The sequence below is a fragment of the Emys orbicularis genome, chromosome 2 (genome assembly GCF_028017835.1).
Source record: "Emys orbicularis isolate rEmyOrb1 chromosome 2, rEmyOrb1.hap1, whole genome shotgun sequence".
NCBI lineage: Eukaryota > Metazoa > Chordata > Testudines > Emydidae > Emys > Emys orbicularis.
In genome coordinates, this window is record NC_088684.1 from 46,176,331 (window position 1) to 46,194,125 (window position 17,795).

A 17,795-nucleotide genomic window follows, 5' to 3' on the forward strand; every position below is an offset into this window, starting at 1 on the left:
ATCATGCTCTGTGGTGTCTGTGTTGCACGAATGTCATGGACCTGAGATCTATATTTAGGCTGAGGATTCCTTTCCTGCACCTTTCTGGGTTAGTGACAATTCCAAAATTTATCTTTGGCTTGGAATCCTCTCAATATTTCTTTTTCCTAAGGCAAAATTGTCATTTCTAATTCTTCATGTCAACCTAAGAGACGTCTGCTGTGCCTCAAGCTAATGTCCTTATTTTTCCCCTCTTTCTTTCTCTCTCATAAAAACACTTGCTCCCCTCGACCATGACACATGATCACTCTCTGAGTAATGCAGGCAGCATAAACTTGTTTCTTGGCGTTTTTTCCCCCTCTTCATTATAATCCCATCTCTTCCCATCACCACTATCTATAAATATAGCTAAGAAGTATATACTGGTATTTGCAGTTCATAGCACAAAAACAATGACCCTACAGGATGGCAAAACAGCCCTAATGCAGGGGAGACTTTGGGGCTGTAGCAGTATACTTATTTGTTCTGCTTCTACAGCTAGAGCTAATGGCTGCTGTATTAAACTGAAGATTGCTTTCAGCTATAATAGCACCTTCGTTGATTTGTACTTGCTGCTTAAAATTTTGAGGACAAGTACATGGCTGCCTTGTTTCTGTGTGTGTTTTAAATACATTAAAAAGTTGAAATGACAATACCTGTATTTAAATGAGGACTGTTTGGTGATAAACTACTGTTCCTCTGAAATCTTCGATTTGAACGTTTTCCTGGCCACTGAATTGAGAGCACCTCTGGCTTTGCTGGTCCTTGTCTAAATAGAAACAGATAGTAGTTAATCCATGTGCCAAAGTCTCTGTCTTCCTTCTGCTGTCAGGATGCTGATTAAAAAAAAAAAAAAAAAGGAGCGAGAGAGAGAAATATCTGTTGAAACTGAGTGATTTTCTAGGCTTTTACTGCTACAGTTAGCGGTGTCCACTTTGATACTCACTGAGGAGGAAAAAGAAGTAAAGTTAATACCTCACAAATATCATATAGGGACATAAAATTGGTGGCATGTCTTCACTGTGGTCCTGGTCCTGCACTGGGAACCACTATTACAGGCCCTTGGATCTGAGCAGAGCCCCAGTGATTTCAATGGGTCCCCATAAAGGTACTGGGGTCATGCGATCAGTTACTAATGAAGGATCAAAACTTATATGTTCACTTGAGAAGGGAAATTTTCTGTTTTAAATTCATGATAAATAACATTGTGAAAGGATTTTAATCTGGGATTTAGGAAGCAAAGAGGACCAGGAATGGATAGCATAGAATGAGGGCCAGGTACACTAGTGAGAAGAGCTGTGTTGAAATATATCCGTTAAATAAAATATTTAATGCTATGGCTGCAGTTAGGATGGCTGGTCAAATTGTTTGTTTCAAATAATGTAAGTTTGGAATGTAGCCATCTCTTTAGTTAGTGAATTGTTCTCAGACCAATCCTGATTTATATTCATTATTTGTAAGTAGTCTCCAAACAGTTTTCTGAATAAATTTCAGCCAAGCTATCCACTTCCCCACTGTTTGTGACTTTGTAGATGCTATAGCAGAGGCAAAGAAACTTTGGGCTTGTCTACCCACCTGTTTTTGCTTGGAAATTCACTAGGGACTTCACTACTGCTATTGATTTACTTGGAAGGCACTCAGGTACTACAGTAATGGGTGGTGTTGTTCTTTTGCTCTTTACTCAACAAATGTAACAGGAAGGAACCACCTGGGTATAGTGGGGACCACATAAGTAAGTTTACTAACTATATATTACATGCAAAGCCTATGCACAATGCTCATGGCCGGCCTAACAGAAAATGGCACCCTTTATGTACTGCTCCCCAAGCAGCTGGCAGCCGCTCAGCAGGCAGAGCAGCAGCAGATGGAGCAGGGGCAGTGCTGCAGGTGTCATGCTGTCGGAAGGGCAGAGAGGGGACACAGTCCCCTTTATCCCCTTCCCCCGCCTCCAGGGTGAGCACAGCCCTTCTGCAGACTCTTGACCATGGCGCTCCCCTGACCATGGCGCCTGGGTGGTCACCCACCCTTAAGGCCGGCCCTCACACTGCTGCTCTGGAAGCACTCTGGTGGCTTGTGAAAAATAGAAGACAATGATGATTAGTAGAGAGTTCGTTAACTATTTAAAGGGATACTACCCAATTCCTATCCACTACAGGCAGCAGTATAACCCCTCTGAGTTAATTAAATCAGTGCAATCCCCTGGTGTGGACACTCTTAAAGCTGTTTAGGAGAGTCTTAAATTGGATTACCTGTTTGTAATCAATTTAAACTAAACCAATTTAAGACACTTATACTGGTGTAAAGAGAGTCCAAACTAGAGGGTTGCACCAATTTAGCTGAATCTGTGTGTAGACCAAAGCTTTGCTACAACATAAGTCTTTAAAGATGCAGTTGGATTGGGACTTCTGTCACCAGCTCTTTAGCCCTTTTCAGTCTCATTTAATCTCTTGTATGTCATGGTGACCTGTGAGGAGGGAACATCAGAACAGCTATTTTGGGTTAGACCAATGGTCCATCTAGCCCCAGTATCCTGTCTTCTGACCAATGACAGGTGCTTCAGAGGGAATGAACAAAACAGGCAATCATTGGGTGATCCCCTATCATCCACTCCCAGCTTCTGGCAGTCAGAGCTAGGGATGCCCAGAACATGGGGGTTGCATCCTTGACATCTTGGCTAATAGCCACTGATGGACCTATCTTCCAGGAACTTATCTAAATCTTTGTTGAACCCTGTTTAAGCTTTGGCCTTCATAACATCCCCTGACAATGAGTTCCACAGGTTGACTATGTGTTGTATGAAGTAGTACTTCCTTTTGTTTGTTTTAAACCTGCTGCCTATTGATTTCATTGGGTGACCCCTGGTTCTTGTGTTAGGTGAAGGAGTAAATGACACTTCCTAATTCATTTTCTCCCTGTGGCCTGCACCACTTCCTGCAGCTCCCATTGGCTGGGGCCACTGGGAGCAGCAGGAGGCCGTGCCTGCGGATGGTCAATATAAACACTGTCTCGCGGACCGCCAGTGGATTACCCTGATGGACCACAGGTTGCACACCACTGCTATAGGGCATTTAGGAACAGCTATATCTAGAGTCCTAGACAAAAAAATCTCCATATTGCCCCACCAGACTATTAACAGAGAGGGGAGTTGGTAACAAAATACTCTCTTTTAGACCCACTGAGCACCAAATAGGTTTCATCAGTGACTTTGGGAAAACCAATAGCACAGGTGGACCTCAGTGGAAGCATGTCCCAAATTCAAACTGAAAATAGCTTCATAAAAATCACTTTGCTTATATTTTGATGTAAAGATATGGAAGTGAAAGGAGAACTGTGATTCAAAACCAAACAGGATATCTAGGTCACTCTATTGTTCCTTTATGATATATAAAGATGGTCTTAAACTTTTCTTCTTTAAAGATTTTGCTGTTTGTTTTTACATCATAAATATCAAGCCATCCCATATCCCTTCCCCCCCCCGTTCTCTTAGTCTTAGACTATGTGAAAATCAGCATTCCCAACCCCCTTAATTGCTCTAGGAAAGAAATCTGCAGTTCAGGTAATATCCCTCTGTCACATTATTATTCCAGTATCAGCGATGCCAGCATCCAACAGCAAAGCAAAGGAAACACAGACCTGGCATTTCTAATATAAAAACATCAAGAGAAAACACATTTTAAAACATTCTAAATTTTGAAACAGTCTTTATCCATCATAAAGCAGCATTAAGGGGCAAAACCAGCAACTTGCTTTGCCATTCAACTTGATAGGTCACCAAGAATATTCTGGGTAGCACTTTAGGACTAGCTGAGAAATGGATTCAGACACAGGTATAGTAACACAGTGATTGGGGAGAACAAAGGAAAATCTAAAGAGAAAACCCCAAAATATATTTTCAAATACAATGAGCTGCTTTAATACCTGATCCTTCAAACCTTACGCATGTGGGTGGTGACACTGAATTCACTGGAACTACTCACACGAGTAAAGACTGCTTATGTGAGTAAAAGTTTACAGGATTGTGCCTTCAACATCTAAGACCCTGATACTGCAAACACACATGTATGCGTAAGTGTGTGTTGCCATTGGGCCTAAGTTAAACCAAAATCTGTGCTTGCTGAGAAAGTACACATTTGTAGTAGATGTTAAAATAAAAAAAAAAAAAAAAAAAACAAGCTTAGATTGTTTTATAGTTGTAGATGTAGCCTAAGCACAGCTGAGCTTGATGTATGCTGGGGCTAGGCAACCATCTATACTTGCCTAAACCACCATAGGCAGTGTGTAATGGTGTTGTTAATAATAGGGTTCAGAATAGGTCAATTTAGAAGGTCTAGTTACATGCAAAAATGTGGCTACTAGTTGAGGAGTGCATCAAAAAGGAACCCTATAACAACAATAATCTGAGGACTACATTGGATCCCAATAAGTTTCCGGGGGAGTTCAAGATGCTGGTTTTTCTGTTCTTGGTCTTCCAGAGACCAGATCTGTTAACTTTGTGGGCACTCTGCAAAGTGCATCTTTTGTCACAGGCATTTAGGGAAGTTAGGGAAACTTGTAGGTGGAGGGGCTAGGGATGATTTCGGTAGGGTCTCATGTTGTGGTTGGGTAGAGTAGCCTTAGTTCTTGTGAGAGAGCCTATTAATAGGAAAACTTTTATTTGGAAAGACTAATGAACTAAGGTTTTGTACTGACAATGTTAGATTTCTTATAGTGTGTTTTATGTTTTGGGAGGCTCCAAAGAAATGAAATAAAATAAGCATCCCAAGTAGCAACAAAATGGCTGCACTCTCATAGATGAGGCAGTGAACCCACATGCTATCAGAGGATCAGAGCCTTAGAACCAGATCCTGCACTCCTACCTCTGGCAAAACTCCCATTGACTAAGGAGTGCAAGATTTGTCCTTTAGTGTCCTATTTAGTCTCTAAGACATCAAAATAAAACGCAAAATAGTCTTTGCAAATTCAGGGTATGTTAAGTGCATCTCACTGGAATATTTTTAACTCCACATATGATCTTAGATACAGTACTTTTATTTCTAACGTCACTTCACCCCTAGTTCCAGGCCCCTGACATACACCCAACTGGGGAAAACATTTAGTTTACCTTTCTTGACGAGTTTGCTCCTCTGTGGTTTCCATGGCACAATCCAGGGAGTTCTGGAGAGACTGCAGCTGATTCAATGTTTCTTTCAGTAAGAAACGAGTCACAAACTGTTCCAAGTTAGAGGCCTTTTGATAGTCCTAAAAATTATGCACAATATTGGTGAGAATTAGTCTAATATATTAGAAATATGAGAGAGCGAAAAACCATCCTTAATCCAAAACAGGAGATGCAGCTCTCTGGGAAAGCTTCAGCAGGCACAAAGTAAAACTGACAAAAGTCTTCCATGTGGGCAGGCAACATTTTGATTTTCCTGATGGAAAAATCAAACATTTTCAGCAAAATGGAAATTTCCCCTTGGAAAATTTTGGTTTTGAGAAAAGGATGTTTTTCATTTGAAAATCAGTCTGATGAATAATTTGCAACCAGCTCTAAGCTTAATATGAATGTAAATTTCACAGAGCCTCAAGGTAGCATATGCCCTTAGGGATTACAAAAGGATCCTTAGGGACAGACTCCCTGTGCAAAGTACCATTACAGGAATAGGGCTTACATTTGCCCCAGTAAAGAGATGAAAGCTCATCTTTAATGAGAATAATTTTGTAACCTGTGCAGCAAATTAATGGTGGAAATTACTATAGAACAATGGCCTTCCATTAAAACAACAGATTACAGTTTTGTAACGCATTCAAATAAATGTATGGGTATTTAGGCATGCAAGTTTGAGTTGTGTGGCTAAGTTATAGATTCATAGATTTATAACACCAGAAAGAGACCATTTTGATCATCCACTCTAACCTCCTGCATACAACAGGCTATAGAATTTCACCAAGTGGTTCCTGCATCAAACCCATAACTGTTGGTTGAGCTAGAGAATATCTTTTAGTTCTTGATTTTGAAAACTTTAAGTGATACATCCCTAGGTAAGCTGTTCCAATTGTTAAGTAAAAATTGCATCTTATTTCCAGTCTGAATTTGTCTAATTTCAAATTCCAATCATTGGATCTTATAATTGGGTGCTAGATTTGGGAACCTTCTACAATCAGAAATCATTTTACCATGGAAGTACTTATGAACCATAATCAAATCACTGCTTAATTTTCTGAATAGTTTTGCTACGTTTATCTCATTTTTGGCCTATACCATTTTTAATATTTCTTTTATTCCTGATATATTCTAAATATTCCTTCTTATTGTTGTTAACCCTACAAGATGTAGACTTTTCACTGATATCGTTAGCTGCCCTTATCAGTTGTCCGCATTTCATAACTTCTAATGTATAGTCATTGGAATCAACTTTCCCTAATTTCCTTTTTTTTTTTTTTTTTTTTTTTAAACAATTAATTTTGTCTTAACCAGAAAGTTCATTTAAACTTCCAATGAAATCTTCATAAGCCTCTTTTAAAATGAAGGGCTAAGGACTCTGTTCTGTCTTTTGCTGCCTATTTTGTACTTATTTTCAGCACAGTGCACATTGTTAATATTTCTGTTTAATATTTGCATTTTATTTTAGTAAGATTTTTGTATCATGGATATAGAGTAAGATAAAACAGCCACCAAAGGTGTCATCTTGGCAGCAAAACAAAAATAAGCCTCAAAACCACAAAGATCAATAAGAAATGAGAACTTTGATAATACTACTTTTTACAAAATTTCCCTATTTTTAGGATATACTCACAAATCAAACATGGCCCTATGTTAAAATAATTTCCATGCAAAGTATCTTCTAAAATCTGCAGCTTAGATCTCTTTGGGAATATGCACAAGTGATTCAGAAGGTAAAATATATATACTATATATATATGCAATAAACAAAGCACAGAACAGAAATGAATGCAATAATCATGGAAAAAAGAAGATATAATTTCTAAAACATTAATTTGTAATGTTCCTTGAGTACTGAAGCCACGATTATACAATAATATGGGTGCAGCTGTTTTCATCTGTCTTTCATTTGTCTTCATCTGAACCAACTTGTATTTAGCTCAGACACTTTGCTTCCTTCCCCAGACATGAAAAAGGGCTCTGTGTAGCTTGAAAGCTTGTACTTTCCAACAACACAGGTTGGTCCAATAAAAGATATTACCTCATCTACCTTGTCTCTTTCATCTTCAAAATTCTTTACAAATGTATTTAATTCTCAAAGCAGCCCTGTGAAAGGAGGGAGATGTAATTGTTCCCATTTTACAGACTGTGAATTTAGGTGACTTCTTTAAGGCCAATGGGAGAGTAACTATCAGAATCGAGATTAAAAACAAGATTTCTTGGGGTGAATCCTGACCCCCAGTCTGGTTCCTTTCAGATGTGTAAAAAGGCTGGAGTGGCGAATAAGCTTAAGTTTGCCAGGTGTCCGGTTTGTGACTGGAATGCCCGGTCAAAAAGGGACCCTGTTGGCTCTGGTCAGCACCGCCGACCAGGCCGTTAAAAGTCCAGTTGACAGTGCTGCGGGGCTAAGGCAGGCTAGTCCGTACCTGTCCTGCCTGTGCACTGCACCCCGGAAGCAGCCAGCAGCTCCTAGGTGAGGGGAAGGAGGCTCCATATGCTGCCTCCACCCCAAGCACCTTCTCCACACTCCCATTGGCCGGGAACCATGGCCAATGAGAGCTGCAGGGGCGGTGCCTGCGGGCGAGAGCAGCACATGGAGCCTCCTGGCCTTCCCGCCTAGGAGCTGGACCTGCTGGCCAATGCTGGGGCGCAGCTCGGAACCAGGACAGGCAGGGAGCCAGCCTTAGCACTGGGGACCAGGAGCCACCCAAGGTAAGCCCACACCCCAAGCCCCAGACCGGAGCCCCCTCCTGCACCCATAACCCCTCATCCACAACCCCACCCCAGAGCTTGCACCCCCAGCCAGAGACCTGACCCCCTCCTGCACCCCAACCCCCTGCCTCAACCCGCAGCCCCCTCCCACACTCTGAATCCCCCGGCCCCACTCTCCAGCCTGGAGCCCCCTCCTGCACCCCAAACCCCTCATCCCCAGCCCCACTCCAGAGCCCGCAGCCCCAGCCAGATCCCTCACCCCCTCCCACACCCCAACCCCCTGCACCAGCCTGGAGCCCCCTCCCACACCCTGAACCCCTCATTTCTGGCCCTACCCCACAGCCTACACCCCCAGTTAGAGCCCTTACCCCCTCCCGCACCCCAACCCCCTCCCTGCCCTAGCCCAGTGAAAGTGAGTGAGAGTGGGGGAGAGCGAGCCACCGAGGGAGGGGGAATGTAGTGAGCAGGGGGCAGGGCCTCAGGGAAGGGGTGGGCAGGGCCTTGGGCCTTGAGCCGTTAGGAAAATTGGCAACCCTAAATAAGCTCCATATCCATCCTGGGGAGTATTTCTCTGGTGTAGGCATTGTGGGCGACAGCTCTAAGGCTGCCTCCTTAGGACCCACTGGCACAGGGGGTATGTCAGGGTGGGGCTGCAAGTGAGAAGGGTGTATTGGGGTAAAAGATTCCAGGCAGCACTGCAGCTCATAGGGCAGCCCAGGGAGGCTGCCATAATTTAGACAGGTCCTTTGTGCTGTCTAAATTAAATTAAAGGCCTCTCCAGCCCAGGATTGGAGGGGCACAAAAGCAGCTTACAACAACCTTTGCTCCCTGTTCCTTGGGCTGCAAACTGTGCTTTTCTCTTAGAATCTAACAGCCCAGAATCCAACCCCAGGTTTCTAGTTCTGTGCTTAGATCTCTAGACTGTGCCACTTCTTACCCAAATTAATAACCCTTCAATCTTCAGCAGTTTTCCACATTAATCATGCTAAGCACTCAAACAGCAGACTTCCTTTACTAAAAACAGACTGCAATATGGGTCTGCGTACAATACTAAGGGGTTCCCTTTTGCCTTCTATGCACACATGTAACTCCCACTGATTCATTAAAAATGAATTGTTTTCCACACTGCAATGACTGCACTACAACAATATCTCTTTCGTGTTAAAAGGCCAGGGTACTGCAAGCAGTTGTGGTGAATATTGAGTTTTTATTCCCATTCACTGTCCATCGGAAGAAGCCATTGTGATTTTCATGTGTACTCATTTCAGAGTTATGTGAAATGTGAGCAATAGCTAGTTACATTCTGAGGTGTTCAAGATTAAACTTGGCATCATATTTTAGCAGAGCTATAAGGTTTCTTTGTATAATGAATTTTTAATATGTTTAAAAGTCCGCAATCCTACTCTCTTTTCCCCCAGGTAATCCTAGAAGTCTGACTATTAGAGCATCTGTTCTTCAACCGAAAGGTGTTATTAGTAATGGTTCTGAAAATGTAACTTTGCCTCAGCAACTTGGGACTATCTATACCATTAAAGTAGGCTCTAAAGTTATTCACGTTATTTAGACACTGATTATATTGTCTTCTCCAGAGAAGACAAGTGGTTTCAATTTTTGTGTGTGTTCTACAATGCAGCTCTTTCATCAATGCAGGGCTATAAAAAAAAACAAAACAAAAAACCAATCTACCGTACATTATTTCTTCGTAATGCTGCTGTAATTTATATGGCAGCCTGTTTAATTATTACCATTTTTTCAGAGATTACTAGGGCCCCGGCTGCAAATTTCAGAGCACGGGAGCTGGATTCTGTCCCTTCTCCAGCTTCACTACCAAAATTATTTACTGTTTCCAATCAGCTGCATCTGGCAACAGAGCATGCGTGAAACAAAGGGCCTGGTTATGTTTGCAAAACCTTTGCTGTTGTAGCTGATAGAACAGTTAAACAACAAATTCAGCCAATCTAAACACATTTTATTAAAAAACAATGGCCCCAATTCTGCAAGCTGTTCTATCTGGTGGGAACCTCTTGGGAGCCTCACTGACTTCCACGGGACTCCACACTGTGGAGCTCATTGTAGGATTGGGGCCTATATATGGAATATTGAACAGCTGCCACTCTACCTTTTTACTGAAAACTGAGTTAGATGTCCAACTGCTGCTGAAATGACAGATTGCCATTAAAACTCTCAGGGCTACATTCACAAGAGGACTTAGGCACCTAACTGCCATTTTAGGTGCTTAAATCCCAGAATCAGACCACATTAGCATTCACAAAATCCCCATTCAGGTGCTGCCAAACCCTGTAGGTGCTTAAACTCGTTCCACATCTAAATATTTGCAGTAGAAGTTCCCTAGGTGCCTATGTTTCTGAGCATGTTCATTACAGCCCCATGCCAGACAGCCAAGCCCTAGTTGATGCATGAACTGGGAGAAGACAGGTGTTCCTCCACCTAACTCTCCAGCGGGGATTGATCTGATAAGTGTGGTCTGAGCTTGCCTCCCCAAATGGGTCCTTATAGGTGAGCTTGCTCTCACCAGCCATTTTGAGCAAACTGCCTCACAACTTTTAGCCCAGTGGTTAGAGTACTCACCTGAGATGTGGGCAAGCCCATTCCACAGTCCCCCAGCTGAGATGGTTTGAACAGACTAACCCCTAGACTTTGGGGCATTTTGATGTAGGGTTCCCTCTGCCTCTCCTGTTGAAGCTGTTACATGGTGGCTAAATCATTTTTGAAAAAATAATTAGAGCAGAGGGGACTGGATCATGGGTCTCCTCCCTGAATGCACTAATCACTAGGCTACAGAGTCATTGTCTTTCCTCCTCCCCCGCACTCAATAATTTCATTATTTATCCACAGTGGAGCAGCTTCACTAGGAGAGACTGAGGGAGCCTCATGTCCGACTATATCTTAGCCTAGTCAGTAGGGCACTACCCTGTTCAAATCCTTTCCCATCATTGATGGGTGGGGGCTTGAATCAGGGGCCTCCCACATCCCAGGTGAGTACCCTTACCACTGGGCTAAAAGTTACAAGGGAGGCCCTCTTCTCCACAGTTCCTTGCAGATACAGCTTCAGTGCCTAATTCCAGCAGAGGGTTTGCAGCTGAGAATCATCAACTGTGGGAGGTGCCTCCCTGCTGGCTGGAAATAGGTGCCTAGCATGCTGATCTTTGTGATTCATAGTCTAAGGAACCTTTCTTTCCCCATTCAATGTATAGGGAGCCTAGGTACCTAACTCAGGCTTTAGGAATCCCAGTGATATTTTAGGTGTCTACAGGTTAGGGGTGGTAATGCTCAGTGTTGGCATGCCTACATTTCTTTGTGAATGTAGCCCTCACATGCCATCCTCTTCCCTCAGCTTTCCTGTATTTCATATCTACCGGATCCCTTATTATCTTTGTCCTCCCCATCAAATGTTTCCCCTCCCATGCATTTATTATTGACAGAGTATCAAGTCATAGGATGTGTGTGTGACGGGTTGGATCACAGAAACCCCCTTGGGAGCTGCCACCCGATGTGCAAAGACTACCCCTGCTTCTGTTTTCCCTGCTAGCTCAGGACTCCAGCACCCTGTCTTGCTGAGCCAGACACTCCCGTCTGTTTCAACACAGACCCAGGGTCTGAATTACTTGCCCCAAAGCTGCAAGTTTACCTGAAAACAGCTCACAGAAGTTTGCTTGTCTTTAGCACTCAGATGCCCAACTCCCAATGGGGTCTAAACCCAAATAAATTCGTTTTACCCTGCATAAAGTTTATGCAGGGCAAACTCATAAATTGTTCACCCTCTATAACACTGATAGAGAGATATGCACAGTTGTTTGCTCCCCCAGGTATTAATACATACTCTGAGTAAATTACTAAATAAAAAGTGATTTTATTAAATACAGACAGTAGGATTTAAGTGGTTCCAAGTAGTAACAGACAGAACAAAGTAAGTCACCAAGCAAAATAAAATAAAATGTGCAAATCTATGTCTAATCAAACTAAATACAGATAATCTCACCCTCAGAGATGCTTCAGTAATCTTTTTCTCAGACTGGACACCTTCCAGGCCTGGGCACAATTCTTTCCCCTGGTACAGCTCTTGTTCCAGCTCAGGTGGTAGCTAGGGGATTCTTCATGATGGCTCCTCTCTCTCTCTGTTCTCTTCCACCCCTTTATATATCTTTTGCATAAGGCGGGAACCCTTTGTCCCTCTGGGTTTCCACCCCCCCTCACTGGAAAAGCACCAGGTTAAAGATGGATTCCAGTTCAGGTGACATGATCACATGTCACTGCAAGACTTCATTGCCCACTTGCCAGCACACACATATACAGGAAGACTAACAGGTAAACACAACCATCTGCAGACAATGGTCCTGGTTAATGGGAGTCATCAAGATTCCAAACCATCATTAATGGCCCACACTTTACATAATTACAATAGGCCCTCAGAGTTACATTTTATATTTCTAGTTTTAGATACAAGAGTGGTACATTTATACAAATCAGATGATCATACTCAGTAGATTATAAGATTTGTAATGATACCTTACAAGAGACCTTTTGCATGAAGCATATCCCAGTTACGTTATATTCACTTGTTACCATATTTTCTCTAAAACTATCCCAGTTACATTATATTGACTTATTATCAAATTTTTATAAAACCATATAGACTGCACAACGTCACAGTGTGCTGGTCTTTCAGCTGGTTGTTAATAATGCTTGCTCTGTGCTGGTATGCTGTAATGCCTCATGCTCCACTTTGAAGATGCCACTGCCTGGTATTGAGGTTTATTTTGATATCAAAAAGATCTTGGTGAAATCAACTATATGTGTTTAAAACAGAAAGCTTCCTTTGATACAAAGCAGACTCTGTAACAATTCAAATAACAGGCCTTTTTGTCACCCTTCAGGCATTTAAGTTTTCCCATTGGGATGCATTATAAAATCTGTTGACTCAAAAAAGGAATTTGTATGTTCTCAAAATAACATTAGACTTCTGAATTTCAGTAAAGAATTCTCAAAGTTAAAAACATACTATATATATATATATATATATATATATATATATATATATAAAATAATTAGAACAGTGGGGACTGGATCCTGGGGCTCCCCCTCAATGCGCTAATCACCAGACCACAGAGTCATTGTCTCTTCCCCTCCCCCACACTCAATAATTTCATTATTTATCCACAGTGGAACAGCTTAACACTCTCTCTCTCTCTCTCTCTATATATAAAAAGTGTGCATGTGCACTTTTTTCCAAAATGAGGGATTTGTAATTTAATGTAACAAAGTATACTCCTGGAAAATAATCTTACGTTAAAAGTTCTGGGTCAGATCCTCTGCTCGTGTACATTTGTGTAGCTCAATAGACTTCTGTGATGCTATGCCTAGTCCCAGTAGCTATAGACCTGGTCCTAAATATGAATAATCTATATGCAGATTTCTTTTGAAAGGATCAGTATGCTTTATAAAAACTTCAGTGCTTTGAACTGCTACCCTTTATTTTTACAAAGGATAATTATACCTTTATTTTAGCATTTTCTCCCCACATTGTTATATCTTTGTGCCACATTATGGCCCCAATTCAGAAAGCTAATAAGCACATGTCTAAATTCGCATTTATGAGTAGTCCTATTTAAGTCAATCTTCTGAATTCTCAGTTATGCTCAAGCCTCATTATACCAAGTGGTGCAGCATAAAGGATCCACAAAGTAAACTACATCTGCACTCACTTTAAGGTGTCAGGTGTTAAGAGACCCCCAGCATGACTGAGACTCAGGCCTAATGGCCTATTTCTAAACTCATGTGGTTGAAGTGAGGCACAGGCTTCAGCACCTTGAATTAGAACCATTATTCCTACTTTCAGGAGCTTACAACATAACTACATTCTGAACTTTCAACTGCAGCCTGAAAATGGGCCAGAGTCTATGTTGTTACCAGTCTTCCTTTAGCAAATTTTGCAGTACACATTTTTATAACCAATTTTGCAAACTTGTGGATATATTTAAATACAAGAAGCTTTTATAAGGTATACATTGGGGAAGAGGGAAATTTTCAGGTCACTGGGCCTCACCCCAGAAGACACTTGAAGGTAAGTGAGGAGGGCCTGTTGATTTTCAAGCTTTTAGGAACATTTGTCAAATAACAGTTACTCCTGCTCCAAATGAAAACCTATATTGAAGATATACATGATAAAATGTGTGTTTTTAACTCTTCGCTGTGTCTTTTGGTCTGAATTATGGATGGGGTGTCCTCTGGCTATTAAGCTTGTCTTTGAATTTCCTGGATATTTTATTTGTTTATTTTGTGAGTGTATTTGCAATCAGCGTGTAAACATCTTTTTCAGTTTTTTGACCTTTAAACTTGGATATAAATGATTCATTTCATATGTTGGATAATAGCTTTGGAAGCACTGTGTTCTCAAATATAAACATCTGTGTGATCAAAGATACCTCACACAGTGTACTGCATGTCAAATATTTTTCTTCACCACCAGGATAGGCTGTTAAGCTAGTTCTTGCACTGTTGGAAGATTTAAACTGTTGAAATCTCAGATGTTAAACCACCCATGAATCATCAGAGTTAATTACGTAGCTGGGAGCATCAAAGTCGCCTATATTTATTTACCATATATTAAAATTAATCAAGTCTGAGCTCTCTCTCCAATCAAAGTACCTTGTTATTTTTTAGGTTATATAAAGAAATGTTAATGGGATACATTATCCTGCAGTGTCTTTAGAGCAAGTACCTAAGGCTGACACCAGCCCTGTATGAAACATCTGTGGCAGCCTTTTAAAAGTGGCAGAATTCATTTGTGTAATGCTAAGGCTGATTTCTTCCTCCCCCTAAGTTATCTGACCTCCCCACACTAATTGGTTTAAAAAGATGTTGTATCTGACAGAGTTAATTTACTTTCCAAGAGCTTTGATTCTGTGTGACACATTAGAACAACATGTGCAAATTTATTCAGAATGGACAACTAAATTCAAGCCTACAGCAGAAATCTAGGGTCTGTTTTAATTTATCTTTGATCAATATACTTTGAAAGCTCTGAACAAAACATTGATGGACCTAATAGAGATAACCCTCACTTGTGTTTAGATGCCAGAGCTATTTCACAACATACAGGTGTTCTCTGGTGGTTCAGAATTTGAAGATACATTGTATAAACATTACAGACACCTCCATAGAGCTTCCTGTCTGCATATAGTGAATCTGATTCATCACTGAGCTGAATTAAATCTTCAAAAATATGTCCATAGCTTATATTTACTAAACTATTCTGTAGACTGGAGATACTGAAATTGAGATGCTACAGCAAAAGAACCTTAATGTTAAAGAATACTTGTCAGTTCCTGCTGCTGGTTGTTATTTCCTCTTTGACTCCTTCAGAAATGATCTTCTGTGTCAGTGACTCATTTGAGGTTTTTTAATCATAGCTACCAGACTGTATTTTCCAGTCCCCAGATAGATCACACCTCACTTATTCAGGTTTTGTGCACATAACTATTACAGGAAATATCCCTTCAGATATTCTCCCCAAGTGCTTAGCGTGTTAAGTTATTGATTCTATATTACTCTACTTACTTCTTACTCCTACTCCAGCCAATTTACTATTGCTTAACCCGTTTTTTACTTAGAGCATTCAATACAAATATTTTGTACTGTTAGTATTTAACAGTCTTAGTACACCTGAAAGCATTCTTGTTTTTCCAAGGCCTGATCCAAAGTTCACAGAAGTTGGTGGGAACCTTTCCACGGACTTCAGTGGGCTTTGGAGTAGGCCTCTATACCTCACCATCTCTAGGTCTACACTACAGCGGGGGGTCGACCTAAGATACGCAACTTCAGTTACGTGAATTGCGTAGCTGAAGTGGTGTATTTTAGGTCGACTTACCTGGCTGTGAGGACGGCGGCAAGTCGACCGCTGCCGCGCCGCCGTCGACTCCGCTACCGCCTCTTGCCGCGGTGGATTTCCGGAGTCGACGGTAGAGCCATCAGGGATCGATTTTATCGCGTCTTCACTAGACGCGGTAAGTCGATCCCCGATAGACCGATTGCTACCCGCCGATCCGGCGGGTAGTGAAGACGTGCCAAATGGTCCACTCCTTTTATGAAGGGAGTTAATGTGGTTTAGTGGCTAGATTGGGAGCCAGGAGAACTAGGTCTTCTAATCCCAGCTCTGCTGTTGGCTTCACATATGAGGATGGGTAAATTGCATTATCTCTTTGAATCTCAGGAGCTCTCTCTGTAAAAACCCTTTTCAAAGGGTTTTGGAGAGCTGTGGAAGAAGGGTGCTGTAGAAGTAATCAGCATTACTGTTAAATACTTCAGGAAAAAACACCTCCATAGGAATTTAAATCAAGTAGCGAATGAATTATTTTTGACAATGTTTTATAATACTTCATCATTAGCTATTATTTTCTAGGGGAAAATGCTTTCATTTCCATTATAAACACTGGTGCCAGGTTTCACTAGAAAAGAAAATATTCATTCTGAATTAAGGAAGTTTTGTATCAATTTATAAAACATGCATAAGGTAGTGCAAGGTCAGTTGGCATGAAAAGCATTTAATGCCGTTAGCATACTACACCCATCAATTAATGATGAGAGCCAGTGATGGTCTTTTTGAGAGAACAAGAAAGATGCTCTATTTATTGAATATGTTAACAGCGAATTATAGTTCCTTAGCGTATAGGTCACACTTTACATTATGGTACAAAGAAACTATGCCTGTGTTAACATAGAGTAATAGTGGTTGTTTTTATTGGATAAGCGGATCTTAAGTAAATACGGATAATTCCCCACCTCTTTCTGGTCCAAGAAACAGGCCCGATCTTGTGGGGTGCTGAGATTTATCAATTGCCATTAATGTAACTGGAAAAAAGTTATTTTATAGCCTTCACTATAGAATGCCTGTTCGTGATCTTTAAAACTCAGTAGTTTAGGACTCAGTTCCCTGTACTGGTACAGAAAGTTCCTTCACAGGGAGAGCCAAGAATATATTAACTAGGGCATGTGTACCAAAATTTGGAGATATCAGAATGGATTTTATGTGCAGATGTGAGACAGCAGAATTGATTAGCTGATATGTTAGAGATGGAGTTGATATACTGGTGGGGGAGTGAAGATGTGGCAATGTCATTTATATACATTTCTTATTTGCATTGTCATGGACCAGAGCCCCAGTGTGTTAGATACCATACAAATACAGAGCAAAAACACAGTCCCTGGCCAAAAGAGCTTACAATCTAAGCATAAGAAAACAGAGAGATGGCGACAGACAGACAGGAGTGTACAAGGAAAATGAGAGAATATCAATCAACATGATATACATATAACTTAGAGGGGTGCATGGGAGTGCAGGTACTGTTAATCCTGGCTAGTAGCCTTAATTATCAAGGAAGTAGATTTTTGTCAAGGCCTGTATTTTGCATAATTTAATTACTATGGAAGGATACTTTTATCTCTACAAGAAGAACAAGAAAGGATGAAGCAAAACTAAGTTTATAATGATCATTGTTTCTACAAAAAAGAGAATAGTGAATATATAAACTGCATGTTGATGAGAACTTTCAGGACATGGAAAGCCTGTTAGAAAGTGACAAGATCCTGCTATGAATTTTCTACAGAAAAATTACATCATAATGATGGAGAGAGTGTTTTGGTTCTCTTTGCAATGGACTCAAGTAGCCTTTGTGTTGTAATTATTGCATAGAAATCTTTTGATCTTGCTCTGTGATTGCTGCATCAATTTCTGTCCCTATTTCTTCAGTAAAAACTTTACTCCTGGCACCAGGAAGAAACAATGATTTGCTGGCTGTGTAGTAGTAGGTGAAGCAGGTAGAAATAGCTTATTTGTAATGTGTAACTTATTCCATTCAGGGGCTAAATACCTGATAATGTTCTGCTTCTGTTCATATTATATATA

The 17,795-nt window shown here is 41.0% G+C and overlaps 1 protein-coding gene across 1 annotated transcript in view; it reads right to left on the reverse strand.

Moving 5' to 3' along the window:
• NECAB1 (N-terminal EF-hand calcium binding protein 1) overlaps positions 1 to 17,795 on the reverse strand; it is a 123,757-nt gene that overhangs the window by 23,675 nt on the left and 82,287 nt on the right. Inside the window, exons 6-7 of the mRNA XM_065399436.1 lie at positions 5,120 to 5,256; positions 675 to 787 (exon numbers count right to left, since the gene is read on the reverse strand). Of these exons, the coding sequence (XP_065255508.1) occupies positions 675 to 787; positions 5,120 to 5,256 (250 nt within the window). The remainder of the gene's footprint in view (positions 1 to 674; positions 788 to 5,119; positions 5,257 to 17,795) is intronic.